The 14613-nt window shown below is 40.0% G+C and overlaps 1 protein-coding gene across 1 annotated transcript in view; it reads left to right on the top strand.

The window, feature by feature from the left end:
- Positions 1-14613, top strand: part of ANKRD26 (ankyrin repeat domain containing 26) — a 57934-nt gene that overhangs the window by 36190 nt on the left and 7131 nt on the right. The window contains exons 24-35 of the mRNA XM_062017779.1: positions 1051-1261; positions 2279-2462; positions 2902-3048; positions 4646-5599; positions 7415-7567; positions 8549-8724; positions 8926-9019; positions 10096-10167; positions 11233-11367; positions 12353-12465; positions 12884-13019; positions 13743-14024. Of these exons, the coding sequence (XP_061873763.1) occupies positions 1051-1261; positions 2279-2462; positions 2902-3048; positions 4646-5599; positions 7415-7567; positions 8549-8724; positions 8926-9019; positions 10096-10167; positions 11233-11367; positions 12353-12465; positions 12884-13019; positions 13743-14024 (2657 nt within the window). The remainder of the gene's footprint in view (positions 1-1050; positions 1262-2278; positions 2463-2901; positions 3049-4645; positions 5600-7414; positions 7568-8548; positions 8725-8925; positions 9020-10095; positions 10168-11232; positions 11368-12352; positions 12466-12883; positions 13020-13742; positions 14025-14613) is intronic.

The raw sequence follows: 14613 nt of genomic DNA, 5'->3' as shown, positions 1-14613 counted from the left end.
TGTGAGTTGAAATAAGACTAGTTTATTGACTAAAATGAAATAACATATAATAATATCAATAACAAACTCTGCCCTGGTGACAACCCACACCAGAGAATATCGTTAAGGACTGTGTCCTGGGGCAGGAACCCCATATTGGAGCAGGGGAAGAATGCCAGGAGTCATCCTCCTCTGAGAAGACAGAAACAGCAGAGCTCATCTGTGAGAGACTGACAACATTCCCCATTCCCTGCCCCCCTGAGCTGTTGAAGGGGGAACAACTGTTCCCAACAACTGTGGCTTCTGCTGATACAGGGTCCCTCACATGGGACGCAGTCCTTAATGAATATCTCTGATGTGGGTTCTTCCCCACAGTTTCAGCTTCTGCAGATACAGGGTCCCTTACATGGAACATGGCCACTTCTGGGCATAATTTTAATTAATTTCTTTGGTGTGGGTTCTTCCCCACAGTTACAGTTTCTGTGAATATGGGGTCCCTCCCACAGGACATGGCCTCCTCCAGCCATAGTCACTGCAGAAGACAGAAGAAGGAAGAAACAGGAAGAAGCCTCCTCTTCTGGCTTCTTCTTAAGAAGAAGTGATCATGGAGATGTCTAATTGGCTCAGGCCCAGAAGTGGGTCTGGCTCAGAGCTGCTTCAACATGGGCCTCTCCAGGAGCTGCACAGAAGTACCTGCTCGTCCATGGCATCTCCATAAGCTGCAGGAGGATCTGTGCTCTGGCACCAGGAGCACTTTTCCCCCTCCTTCTGACCCGAATGTTCATAGGGTTCTTCTCACCATCTCCCCTACCTGGATTTTTGTCCTTTGTTAAATATGTTTTCCCTGAGGTGGCACCGTCATGGCTGACTCAGTTGTGCCTTGCAGTGGGTCCATTGGACCTGGCTGTGTTTAGCGTGGGGTAACTCCTGGCCTCCCCAACAGAGATCTCCCACTGTCTGTAGTCTTTTCTACCAAAACCTTGCCACCTATAGGCAACACAGCAAAACATTAAATAATTTGTACCCTGGAAAGTAATTGTGCATCTTTGTGACTTTTCTGTCTCAAAATAGGTTCTGATATTTTGTGCAAAATTCAAAACATACTTCTTGAATATGAAAAGATAATAAAATGTGAAAAAAATCGGTATACAGCTGTCTGGAGAAAAGTAAGGAAATTGGAAAGTGAAAAGAAGTCACATTTCATAGCAGAAGAGACTCAAGATCTGAAATCCATATTAGCTCACCAAGAAGTGGAATGGAAAAATGACATCCAAAGTCTTAAGTATGTAACCTTGCATTCTGATAAAGTGTTTTCTTGTTAGTGTTCATGTTCCAGAAGATTCTGATGGTACAGGCAATAGGATGAGAGGTTGCTCATCTCTTCAGTTTGGATTTTTTGAATCTCATAGACAAGTTTTGCTACAGAGAATGTAATGCCAGGAAAGAGAACATGACTGGCTACTAGCCCCATGTGAAATGTCTGGATGCTATTTTAACTTTCTCTTTTTAATAGCAAGAGAAGAAAACAAAGGAATATGTATGGGGAAAATAGATTTATAAGGTAAATTTACATGAGGTATAGGGGTTTTTTTGTCTTTTGCAGCTTTTGTTTCTGCATAATATTAGGAATTCTGGTAACTCCAGAAAGTGCAGATTAGAACAGAGATTAGAGCATTTGTTTGCTTGCTGGTTTGTTGATTTGAAAGGGCAATTTTGGAATTGGAACTTTCTGCATACTCCTGAGCTAGACCTGGATGGTGTGAGGTCAGACATAAGTGGCCAACAGGCACCATATGAAATTCAGCAAGAACAAATGCAAAGCCCTGTGCTGAGAAGGATCTGCCATAGATAAGTGATGTTCTGCTTCATCAGTGTTGCTTGCAATCGCTGAATCTGAAATGCATAGGCAATGCTCAGCATACTAAGAAAATATATATTAATCATGTTAAAAGTTGATGAGACTTCAAGGAATTCCCTTTGAATAAAGTGTCCGTAATATGAAGATTATTTTTATAAAACCAGAGAAATGTGCATGCTACTAAGTATTTACTTAGGCAAACTTACTTAAAAGTCAATGACAAATCACTCAATGCTTTATCTCTGTATTTTGTACAACTTGCACTGTGGGTAATGGGAAAGAAGATAGGATTCTTTAAAAAGTTAAAAACTGCAGTAAAAATGTGAAATCTGAAAAGATACAATGTCTTTATGCTTTGAGTTGTCTCTGAAAGTTCGTAGTATGGAATATCTGCTTTTTATATCAGTGCTTTAGTTCTTCAAACATTTTGTTGAATCCCAGATTTGCTTTGAAACAAGAAGAGGAAAAGAGGCTCAGAGTAGAAACACTGCATGAGAAAACAAAAGAGAAACTTAGAAGGCAAGAAGATCAATATTGTAGAGAGATGGAGGAGAAACAGCAACTTGAGATAGACTCAAGGAATTTGGAAATGGAGTTGTTAACACTGAGAAAGCTTTTGAAACAGGTTTGTTAAATATGAGTTAAATGTCTTGTTTTCTGCAGCTTCTTAATCTGCATTGTATTCCAGTGTGCCTTTGTTTATGAAAGAGGCGTTGGAGAGAACTGTAGCCAAATTTTGAGGACAGCTGAGAACAGTTTGTTCACGAGTGGCCTGTTATTTTTCTGTCTTTTCTTTTCATTGCAAGTTAATGATTCCTTTTCTCCTCTTTCCAAATGTAGGTTTTATTTTTATTTCAGACAAGGGCCAACTTTGTCGTAATTTAGAAAAGTATCTAATTCTGTATTCTTAGTTTTTCTGAAGAAAATTAAAGTTTATTATTTATAGATGGATTATTGTAACTCTGAGGACGCAAAAATATTTGTAATAATACAAAGGAGAATGGAAAAATACTACTAGCTCTTACTTTTCTCAAGATGCAAGTAGTTTAATTGTATTATTGCAGGTTGAAGAAGAGCGCGATGAAACACAGAGACAGCTCTCTCAGGAAAAGAGTGCCAGAGCCCTGCAAGAAGGAATTTTGAATAACCACCTTTGGAGACAAAAGGAACTAGAAGAAGAGACAAGAAGAACTATAGGAAAAAATTCAGAGGTAAGCAAATGGTTTTCTAATTAATTAAATTTCCCCATGATTGTTCTGAAGTCATAATAAATCTTACATGACTATCTATGCTTCTTCATGGATTATTTGCAGTTTACTGGTGTAACTTTAATGTGTAAATACCTTTTCTGTTTTCCCTTATATCTTTAAAAGTTCTGGAAAGCAGCATCAGTCCTGTGTGCACCTGAATTACATGTGCAAGTAGGAGCCTAATAGAAGCCAGTATTTATGCTGTTTCTTAAGCTATCCATTACCTTTCATAGGCATTTTATCATCACTTTTATTAAAGTTTTCTAGCAGTGAAACACCTAGCTACCTATGCCAAGGTTGATCAGGAAGAAAGTTGTTTGGCCCTTATACTTCATGTTCCCATTACTTGTTTTTTTAATACTTGTTTTTTACTCCCTTATCAAACTTAGTTTAAGTATGCATCTCTTTTCTACCTCCACATGCTAAAATTTTATGAAGGCACATGAGCAATGCATTAAACTCTCTCTAGGAGTTAGAAAAATGAGAGGAGAAAAAGTAATCATAAACATTCTGTTAAAAAAAAATATATATATATCTATCTCTGTGCTGGGTATGGTGGGATAGGGTTAACCTTCCCCTGACGCCCAAGGGGGTGAGGCCAGGCTATTGGGTCCCAATGACCTCATGCTCAGTGCTGCAGGGCAGCTGCCGAGCTGTTTGATTGTGACTGAGCATTGGGCACCAGACACCTTTTCTGTTACATGTCATAAAGAGGAAATATACAGGACTATTTCATGAAAGGGATGATTGAGCTGTATAGGTAACTTTCAGTAATACAAAAGGATAAATGTTAAGAAGACATTTGAAAAGCAAATTTTTAACCTTGTGTTCATCAGATTTGTAAGGCAGTTAAACTAACGTCATCATAGAATGGTAGGGGTTGGAAGGGACCTTTAGAGATCATCTAGTCCAATCCCCCTGCAGAAGCAGGTCCACCTAGATCGGGTCACACAGAAACACATCCAGGTGGGTCCTGAAGACCTCCGAGGAAGGAGACTCCACACCCTCCTTGGACAGCCTGTTCCAGTGCTCCATCACCCTCACAGTAAAATAGTTTTTTCTTATGTTTAAATGGATTTTTTTGTGTTCCGGTTTCATCCCATTACCTTTTATCTCATCACTAGATACAGTGGAAAAAAGACGTGTCCAAATTTCCTGACACCCACCACTTATATACTTGGAAATATTAATGAGATCCCCCCACATTAATGGGAGTATTTTAAAGGCATGCACATACAAAAAAAAGTGCTGTCAGTTTAATAGCTTTATACTTGAAGTATTTTAAACAATTTTTTATTTGCTTGCTTGTTTGAAAAATAAAGCATTGTATATTCGTGATGTTCATTTAGATTTTAAGGATATGTTACACTTCCATTGCGTGCATACATTGTAGTCTTCTGTGGCTTCGTAGAGTAATGTATGCATTATTACTTGAGATTTCACTCTCATCTTTGAAGTCATGCTTCAGTATTCAAAATATAGAACACAGTTTACTGTAGAAGTGTTATTGTGGATTCATTTCCCAACTGCCTATTTATTCGTGTTCCCTCTCATTTAGGAATCCGACAGTGAGAGAGAAAAAGATCTCTTGTACAAAAATCAGTTGCTACAAGATGAGATTGCTATGCTGAGATTAGAACTTGATCAGGTAAGACTTAAGCACCAAGAGGAAGAAGGAAAATATCTAGAGGAAAATGAGACCTTGAAAGAAAAAAATGAAGATCTCAAAAAGGAACTTAAATTGAACGAGGAAGCCTTAACACAAACAGTTTTCCAGTACAACGGACAGATAAACTTGTTAAAGACACAATCTGCAGTGCTGACTTCCAAACTTGAGCAAACAAAAGAAAGCAAAGACAGACTAGAAACAGATATTGAATCATTTCGTGCCCGCCTGAGCACTACTTTTCAAGAACTTGAACGTCATCAGTCATCAAAAAGTGATATTGAACGAACATTCCAGCGAGAACGTGATGAATGGCTTCGCTTGCAAGACAAGCTCCATCATGACCTCTCTGATGTCCGAGACACCAACAAGAGCTTGTCTCAGCAACTGAGTAAAGCTGAAAGCAAATCTAATGGTCTAGAAAATGAGCTTCACCAGTTGAAACAAACACTGAGAGAAAAAACATTGCTTTTAGAAATGACACAAAAAGAATTAAGTCAAGCCCAGTGTCAGGCAAAAGAATGTGATCATGCACTACAACTTGAGAAGGATCAAGTAAGCAAATTTTTAATAAAGCAGGAATCCATGCAGGAGCGATTGGCCCAGCTCCAGAGTGAAAACCTTTTACTCCGTCAGCAACTGGAAGATATGCAGAACAAGGGCATCATCAAAGAAAAAATAGTGAGTGACGTGCAGGACCGGTTTAATGATATTTTCAACAAACTCAGAGCTGATACTGAAAAGCAAGTTTACCTAGTAGAAGAGAGAAACAAGGAATTAAATGTCAAATGTACTGATTTAAGAGAACAAGTCTTTAAATATGAGACTGATAAAGTAGAAAGAGAGGTAAAGTATCCACTTAAAATGCCTTAAAGTTTGTCAGTTCTTGAAATTGTTTGATGTTTCTAATGTACCAATTATATGCATGAGACAATACCTATTTTTTCTGGTTTGTTTCTCTTGGAATTGTGGAAAGCTTTTACAAACAGGTTGTTACTATTCAGATCTGAGCAGAGAAAAGAAAAAAAGGTATCCAAAGTCCAAACTTGGATCAAGAGAAGTACTTCTTCACTAGAGCTTTTTCCTTCTCTTTTCCTGTATTTGATAGGGTTTTTGTATGTATTGCACTGGTGACACAAATATGAGTGATATAAAGGGAAGAACTATCCAGTATCTGAGGACTGGGAAATGAAGATGCAGTCAAGTGAAATGATGAGAGATGGATTTACATTAAGCTCCTATGGAGAAAAATATTGCATCTCCATGAGTTGCTGTCAAAATTGAAAAGTAGTAGCAGTGTCCAGATGTTAATGTGTGTGTTTTGGGAATTCTAAGGGTCCACATGTTTCTTGAGTTTTCTCTGTTTTATGACATGCAGTCATATTTAAACATGTTCTTTCTTTGTGGCTCATGAAAAACCAATTAATTGGACAGAAGACTGTTAAGGACATCATCTAAACAGTCTTTCTGCTAGTTCACACGGTTCAGTATGAAACATGCTCCTTTATGGAGCACTAGCATTATTTTATGTCACTCAAATGTGCATGAACCAAGTGTTGCTTCCATTTCTGTATGTGAATGGTTTTTGTCAAGGAAAAGAGTGAAAGAGCATTAAAGGCAGGGGTATAAGTAAGGAATAGGTAGACAGTTGAAAAAGCTATAAGTAATTGGTAGACTGTATTACTATATGTGTTCCTAGAAGTGGGTAAGGTCTTTTGATAGTATATGCTGCCAATTCCAGGTAGAGCAAGAATTTTACAATTGCCTTCCTCATTTTGTTTCATTTTCCTTTATATTCTTGAAAAGAGAAGCTAATCACATTCAGTATTTAGAAACACCAGTGTAAGGTTTGTCTCCCTTCATGATTTGAATAGTGATTCAAAATTGCATTTCCTTCTTCCTAACAAATCCGGAATCTTTGAGAGACGTAAGTATCAGCATATGTCAGATAACCACCTTATTCTACATTTGTCAGTTACCTGGAGGAGTGGGCAGTGAGCAGAGAATTCCAGAAGCACTGTCAATCATTTTAGTTTAGCATTGCTGTGTAGTTTCGGTACCAAAATAACAGGTTCCTTTTGAAGATACTAGATACAGCTACATATGAGCTGTCCAGGTTTTTGTAAACCTGATCTGTCAGTATAAAGGCAGTTGTTAGAACTCACTAAGAAGACAGCAGGAGGATGTGATGCAATGTATAATCAAAGTGTATCTTTAAAGAGCTTTCCAATATATGTATTCATGTAATTATATAATGGAGGAATAGAACAAAGAACAATTTAGTATAAAGTTCTTCTTTTGGTCATCAAAGTAGTGCCTGCAGTCAAACTTTGTCTCGTACATTGCAACAAATTCCTTTGGATTTTGTTAGGAAAAAAAAAGCATGATTGCAGTATGTCCTTGTGTATTGTTCCAAGAAGAATAATACTTGAGCCTTTTTATATATTAGGAAATAGAAATCCTCATGAACAGCTGCTGATAATGTGGAGGTGTTCAGCTGAGAAGAATGGAGAGGGGTCATCATCTTGATGTTGACAGGCAGAGTTTCACACCTTTGAGTTCAATCTAAAGACAGGTCTGATTGCCTACTTAATAAGTTAAAGTAAAGGCATATTTCATATTCTCACAACTTGCTTCATGCTCATTTAACTGTTTCAATAGGGCACGGTCAGACAGCTGCAGCAGGAGCTTGCTGATGCCCTTAAAAAGCAATCAATGTCAGAAGCTTCACTGGAAGTTACCACACGCTACTGCAGCGACCTGGAGGAAGACAAGCTGCGCTTGCAAAAAGAATTGGAAAAGGTTAAAACCAAGGTACATAATGTCTGTAATTGTATGGATAAATTCTAGGGTGGCTGTTGAAAGTAGAAGTGAATGTTGTCCTAAAACCCTAGAAGAAAAAATTCAACAAGATAGATTTAATGAGGTGTGAATGCTGTTACACTGTTGTGTAAACTCAGTGTCTGTCTTTTTGAACACGAGGATTCTATGTCCTTACTTGGACAAAGGTTTATATTTGCTAAGGAGCTTTGCAAAATAAACTGATGTGTCTGTAGCCTATTGCATTTGGTTTGACCAAGCAGGTTTTCTGATTTCTGCAATAGAAATACTGAACTGCTGCGTTTGGCTGTTTTTATTCTGTTTCTCTCTCACTGTCCCAAGTAACATTGTAAATTTAGAATGCTTTTTTAACTTATCCTGTATGCATGCCTATATATATATATATGTATATATAAATACACACACACACGTATTCCCCCTGCTGTTTCTCTGGTCCTGCTGCTATTTGCCATCGATAGAAGGCCTTCATGGAAGTGTAAGTGGATTGCAAGCTGCTTTCTGAGGTGGGAACCACCCTTGGCAGCATTCTCAGGAAAGCTGAAAAGCAGAGATCTCAGAATTCTGAAAGACAAATCCTCTGAAATCCCCTGATGAGGGAGCTGTGAATTCATTTTTGGAGAAGGATGAACTTCTTCATTCATACTTTTCATGAAGGAGAAGATACAAAGAGTGCCAAGGGTCACTGAAGGGGTAGGAGGGATGGTGTCGAGGCTCAGGACTGTTTTACAGGCAATAAGTGGAGGGACACGAGAGGCCAGTACGAAGATTATGAAGTAACACAGTTGGGGTTCATTTGCTAGTAGGAGTGAAGGTTTTAATGTTCTTGAAACAATCACAGTTGTTTGGGTAGAGGAAATGCACAAATATGTGCAGTACTTGCACTCTTCAGCAGCAGCTGCCTCCTCTATATAGAAGCTCACCTGACCACAGAGGTTTCCTACTGTGATTTTACAGCTGCAGGACCTGGAAGAACAGCAGCTTCATTCTGAACATCATGTTCGTGACTTGAAGAGTGCCTTGGATAAGAAGGAAAGAGAAGTAGCAACTTCTTCCCAGAAAATGCAGGACCTCCTGTTGGCATCTTCTGAGACTAATACTACTATAAAACAACTGGAAGAACACGTGCAACGGTAAGAGAAGTGAAGTCACACAGTGAAGTGAGATGTCTGTCGCTTTCTGGGATTGTGTGAAAACAAGAGGATAGCCTTGTGCCATCCCAGACAGTTAAAATTTTGAGGATGCCTTTGTCTCAGATGATGTTATTTCACACTGTGCTTTGAGAATTGGTGCTCTGGTGGATTTCCATAATGAGACTTGTGTTTCTCTTTCAGCCTTGAAATTGAAAATGCCAGATTGGAAGCCACTGTCCAGCAACAAAGCAATAGGATTGAAGCCCTTCAGAGAGACTTGCAAGCCTCTGCCTCAGTAAGCTGATCATAAACTTCCCTGTTGTGAACTCCTGAGCCTAGTTACCTGTTCCTGTTTGGGAAAGTTGAGGTTTTCCTGGGGGAACACAGTTCCTGGCATTCTGCTGAATACAGGCTGCTCAGAAAGCAGCTTGGTCCATTCCCAGTTTTCTGGGAATGGTCCATTCCCAGTTTCTGGTCTTGAGAGTTTTCCCATGTTACTATAGCAAGTCCTACTGAATGCTCTTAAGAGGTAAGGATTTGACACTAATATGCTGATACATCTATTGTCTGCTTTAGACCCCTTATGACATAAGATGTTTCTTCAGACATCTGTTGCCATGTGTATTTTCAAAGGAATGTTAAACTCCACGGAGGATACACTTTGTGCCAGAAGCCTGACTGGCATCATCAATCTGGAACAAAAATTGTACTCCCCAGAGCTTTTACTGTGCAGAATTGCTTTTCCCTTGGCCACTTGATGTGTGTTTGTTCTCATAAAACAGTGAAGAGGAACGTTTGTGGTATCACTTGCAGAACTTCATGCAAGCTTTGGGATTTCTAAGCCGCCTCTATGCAGTGGTTAATTTTAACTCAAGTGCTTTTGTTGCCTGTAGGAAGCAATTATTTTTGTATTGTAACCAATGAACTAGGGTTCTTTTTATGACTATATTTGTTAATTAGTGCTGAAGAGATTTTGAAAATAACTACATATGCAAGCTGAACTTTAATAGTGGTACTGACAAGAGGAGAGGGAAGGCAGGTATGACACTACTCCTTCCCCATTGGTTAATCAGACATGGTTTTCAAATGTGCCGTGGATGGGAAAAGCTTCCCTTGTCTGTTTTCTTTGAAGATTCTTTGTATTCTACATGGTGTTTTCTCTCCCTGAAGCGAATGGCAGAGGTGATGATTACTGGCAATTTTACAATGGCATCAAATTAAAGCAGTTTTTGATGATGGGTGCGCTGTGTAAATGTTACAGGAGTAAAGAGATGAAGAGGTGTATGTAACAGTTCTTTTTTGCTAATGAGGTCTAAAGTTCAGTCTGGAAAGTCATAGTGTGTCCTCTTGCTTCTTTTGATATTGTTCTAGGTTCATAATCGCCTGGAAGACTTGATAAGTAGTTTACAGACAACACAGGCAGCCGCAGAGGACCATCAGCAGGTACATGGCTGGCTTCTGTGAATGACTGCTTTAGTCTTTGAATTTTCTGTGTGCACATAATTGGTGAAAAGATGATACAAGTTTTCCGTAGATTTCCTCATTCCCCTGCTGTTGTGTTTTTTATCTACGTCATGGTGTGAAAAACACTTGTGTTCATCAACATGATTTTTCTGATGAGTTCTCTCTCCCATCCCACCAAGGAGGAGTGTCTGTCTGAGGCTCAGCTGCCTCCTCAGGTGAAACCATAACAGATGGTGGATATGATGGATGGATGTTGTGAGCAAGGCGGAGATGAGATGTATGGTTGGAAGCTGAGTAAGAAGACCTGACTTGGGACTTTGCAGCTTTGTCAGACCCTTGAAACCATGTCAGTGTCTTTCATAAGACGTAGCATTTCACCTGTTCCGTAAGGACACTTGAGAAAGTTGTATGTGCTGAGAATTTTTTATCCAAGAATTTATGCTAAGGTTTTCATGACTTTCTCTAGATCAGTAGGCAATTTTTTTTTTTTTCCCTTTTGTCTTAGAAAATGCCACTTAAAAGCATCTAGTCAGCTTGTGTTCTTTGTACCTGAACTGAATCAGCAAGATCCACTCAAATACATCTGTTAGGCAAATCTTTGTCTCTTCGGGTAGAGGCATAAATAGCACTGACGATTTGACAACATTTTCTTGCCCTCAGGACAGTTGTTACAGAAGCCATAAGGATAGGGTATTTTCTGTGGTGGGTACCAGAGGGATTTTTATATTGCAAAGTAGGCACCCTTATGAATTCTGGAGGACCCTTGGAAGAAAGTTCTGGGGTGATTTTCTCTGTGTATGTGTCATCCCCGAAGTTGAAACCTCACCTTGTCACATCTAGAGTATTCATCCTTTCCACTGGCTTCAGTGGCTGTTTGTGGCTGTTTCCCGAGGGATAGTTCACACTTCACATTAAGCTCAACCGTGGCTCTTGAATGGGGAGAGGAAAGCTTAGGCCTGTTTCCATGTAAATTGCTGCTTTCTGTCGCTGCGTTGTCTTTCCAGTCACCTCAGTTTTTTCACTTTGCCACTGTTGCTTTCACAGATGCAAAAGCAGAATATACTGGCTCTGGCAGCTAAGGACACACACAGCATGTGGCAGGAGGAACTGAAGTTAAGATCCCACCTTGAAGAGCGTGTTGCTCAGCTTGATAGGGAAAAGGCTGAACTCTTAGAGCAGGTGAGATGAGGAAATTTTCCAGACACTTGACTAATACCCAGCAGAATTGTGTCCACCTTTTCTTTGAGTTCTTATATACTCACCTTTTTCTATTATCCCTGCCATTCAGGCACCGAGTATCTTGTGATATAAGGATCATCCAGGAAGCAAATAAAAGCTAGCTAGGTGTGTGGGGTGGTTCTGTTGAGGAGAGTTCCCAGTGTGATTTGCTGTCAGTTGAGCACACTGAGCAAGGCTGCTGTTCCCCAGTACTTTCTTGGATTCCTTTTAGTCATCTTCTGACTTATTGGTTTCAGAGCAGGGTTAAAATGCTTCATGTTACTAGTGCAATTTAAGAGCTGCTGCATGTTTACAGGATACTGGGACCTGAAAAGCCTTGTAGAAAAAGATACTGAAGGAATTCAGTGCAAATGAACTAGTGACTGGGAACAAGCTGCCAGTTTCCAGGGGGCAATTGTTCCCTTTTCTCCTTTTCTGTAGAGGAAAATAGGAAGTACAAAGTCAAAACAACTGACAGCTCTCCTCTGGTTTGATTGAGGAAACAACAAGAGGAAGAAAAACGTGAAGAATTTTCAGACAATTGTATTGCTCCACAAACCCCAGCCTGCTGGTCTTGGAAGATCCTGTGAAAGCTTTATATTGATCCATGATCTCCCATGATGTGCATACTTATGTAATCCCTGCTATGAGCAGAGGAACTGCCAAAAATATTCTCCAGCATCTTTTCCACCTTTTTGCCTTGAAGCATTAGAAGAGAGTGTCCTTTGCTACAGCAAGGGCATCTGTTCCTGTTGTTTAGTATTGACCTTGTGGATGTGAAACCTGAAGTCATCAAATATTCTCAAGAATTCTGGCATTCTGTGGAACTTGGTTAAGAAACAGAGATGTACTGCAGTTTCTATCTAGGTGGAGAATGCTAGATGTAGATACTGGTCCTATGCTTTGTGTGTCATGGTTTTGGGTTTTTTTCCCTCTATTTTGAAAGTGTGAGAGTGAAAGAAAGAAAGTGAAGAAGCTGGTAGAGTTGAAACGCCCAGTTGAACTGCGTCTGGACCAAGAAATGAAAAGAAACATTGAACTGCAGAAAGACTGTAAGAGGTATGGATTCCTAGTCTGGTGAAGAGATGTCCCTGAGTAGAAGTCAAGCTTTATGGAACTTTTAATGTAAAAACAAATGCCTATAACTGTTCGTGAGCAAATTCAAGCCTCATGTTAGGTCTTGCAAGGTTCTTCTGTGCATTAGCCTGTAGTTTTCAATAGCTGCCAAAGAACTGCAAATGCAAGTTGCCCTGCAATTCTCCTGGGAGGGGAGGAAGTCCTTTATTCCTCTGTCCGGGTGAAACTTGGACCCCCCAAGTGATTTGTGACAAAGGCATGCTAGTTTTGCTCATTGATGCCTGGTGTCTCAAGCACATTAAGGATGAAGCAAATGATGTCTGTGCTCTTCATGTGAGAATTTGTGAAAAGACTGGTTGCTCCATTTCTTCACTGTTTTCTTAACTAATTTGCTGTGCAGACTGAAGAGGCTTCTAAGCAGATCTGTGAAGAAACTAAGGGTGTATGAAGAGAGAGAATCCCAGCTTAATTTTCATGGAGAAATGAAGAACAGATATTCTGAAATGGTCAATGAAGTTGGTAGATTAAGAACAAAGGTGAGCTCTGTTTTTTTATGGTTTTATGGGTGGTGATGGCTTTGTCTTTCAAAACCTGTGTTACTATTTCCCTTTACTTTTTTTCATGTGGTTAATTTCTTGGCTATATTTTGGAATTGATTGACTTTTCTTGTTTCTCGTTCTACTGTTACAGTAGTATGTGAGCATAGATAATACTGATGTAGTTGTCATTATGGGTAAATACTTCTTTGCACAAAACATATTTATATCTCCAAGGGCACATCAAGAACAGGCTGCTCCATAGAGGAAGGGCAAGCCCAGACTTGTAGCAAGGCTGGCAGGATCCATGACTTCTTGGGTCAGGGAGCAATCCCACAGCCAGCAGAGCAGAACGGGGCCAGGGTGACAGTCAGCAGGGCCAGCCAGGAGTGCAGATGACCAGGCCAGTCCATAAGGACAGGCAGGCTGCAGCCCTACCAAGACATCACAATTATGGGTGAGAGTCAGGCCTGAGAGCAGTAAGGCCCAGCACAGACCTGGCTGTGTTTGAGGCTATGGCAGCAGCTTCTAGGTCTGACAGATGAATTCCTTCTATGGAAGAGAGGGGTGGTAACATCACCGTCAGTCAGAACAACTGTATGAAGTTGGCTTTGCCCAAGATCACCCCCTGAGCCCCATATTAGGCACCAGTTGATCAGGAGCCAGCTCAGGTAAACTAATTTTAGATCCCTCTGAATTCCCTTTTTTTTCCTCTGTCTACAGGTTGGTGAACTTTCCCAGCAGCTGGAGATTGAGTCTAAAAAGTGCATGCAGCTAGAGGCACAAAATCAGGATTTGCGAGAAGAGTTGTTCACCATGCGTGGGAATCATGAAAAACTGGAGAAGAGCAAATGCCAGCTGAAAGAAGAGGTGGCTAACCTCAAACAGCGATTGGACAGTAACATGATGGACCACAGCCAAATAGAAAAATACAAAAGGGAGATGGAAGACCGAGCTGGACAGGAAATAAGTCAAAAACTCCAAGAAGTCAATCTGTTTTTGCAGGTAAGTGAATTTCCCTCATATGTCTGCAGTCCCTAGTCTCTCTTTGTTATGGTTATCATTTTTTGTGCCTGATTCTGTGTGTTAGTGTACTTTTTGTATTTCCTGAATGGCAGTGGGAAAAGGGAATATATTTGGGCAAGATGTATACATACATGTATGTATAATGTGTCTGGATCAAAAGCTTGCCCAGAGCAGATTTCCATTTTGTGGTTCTTGGGAGGATATTGCTGTCTGCTGGTCTTATACTCGCCGCTCATCTTTGAATGGGTATTGCTACTTACAGTTGTCATGGCCATATATACGGGTCCTGCTTTGTCATTGTACATGGGAAAGTGCTCAGAAAGGAAGTCAACAAAGTTGCAAAGTGGGAGGGTGAGATATCCTCAGAATTTCTTTGAGGAATCCTATTCCTTATTCCCTTTCCTACAAAGACGGTGTTCTTTCATTAGTGGCTTTGAATAATAATGCTAAGAGAGGGGGTTCTTTATGAATGAAAAGAACTCCTTAACATGGTAGTTCCAGGCTTCTACCTTGATGTCTGATGGTAGTGAGGAAGCACTGTTGCTTTACTTGAATAAAGCTGGGCTCT

This window comes from Colius striatus, chromosome 1, assembly GCF_028858725.1.
Source record: "Colius striatus isolate bColStr4 chromosome 1, bColStr4.1.hap1, whole genome shotgun sequence".
Taxonomy (NCBI): Eukaryota; Metazoa; Chordata; class Aves; order Coliiformes; family Coliidae; genus Colius; species Colius striatus.
The sequence above is the reverse complement of the archived record's forward strand: the minus strand, read 5'-3'. Positions and strand labels throughout refer to the sequence as shown.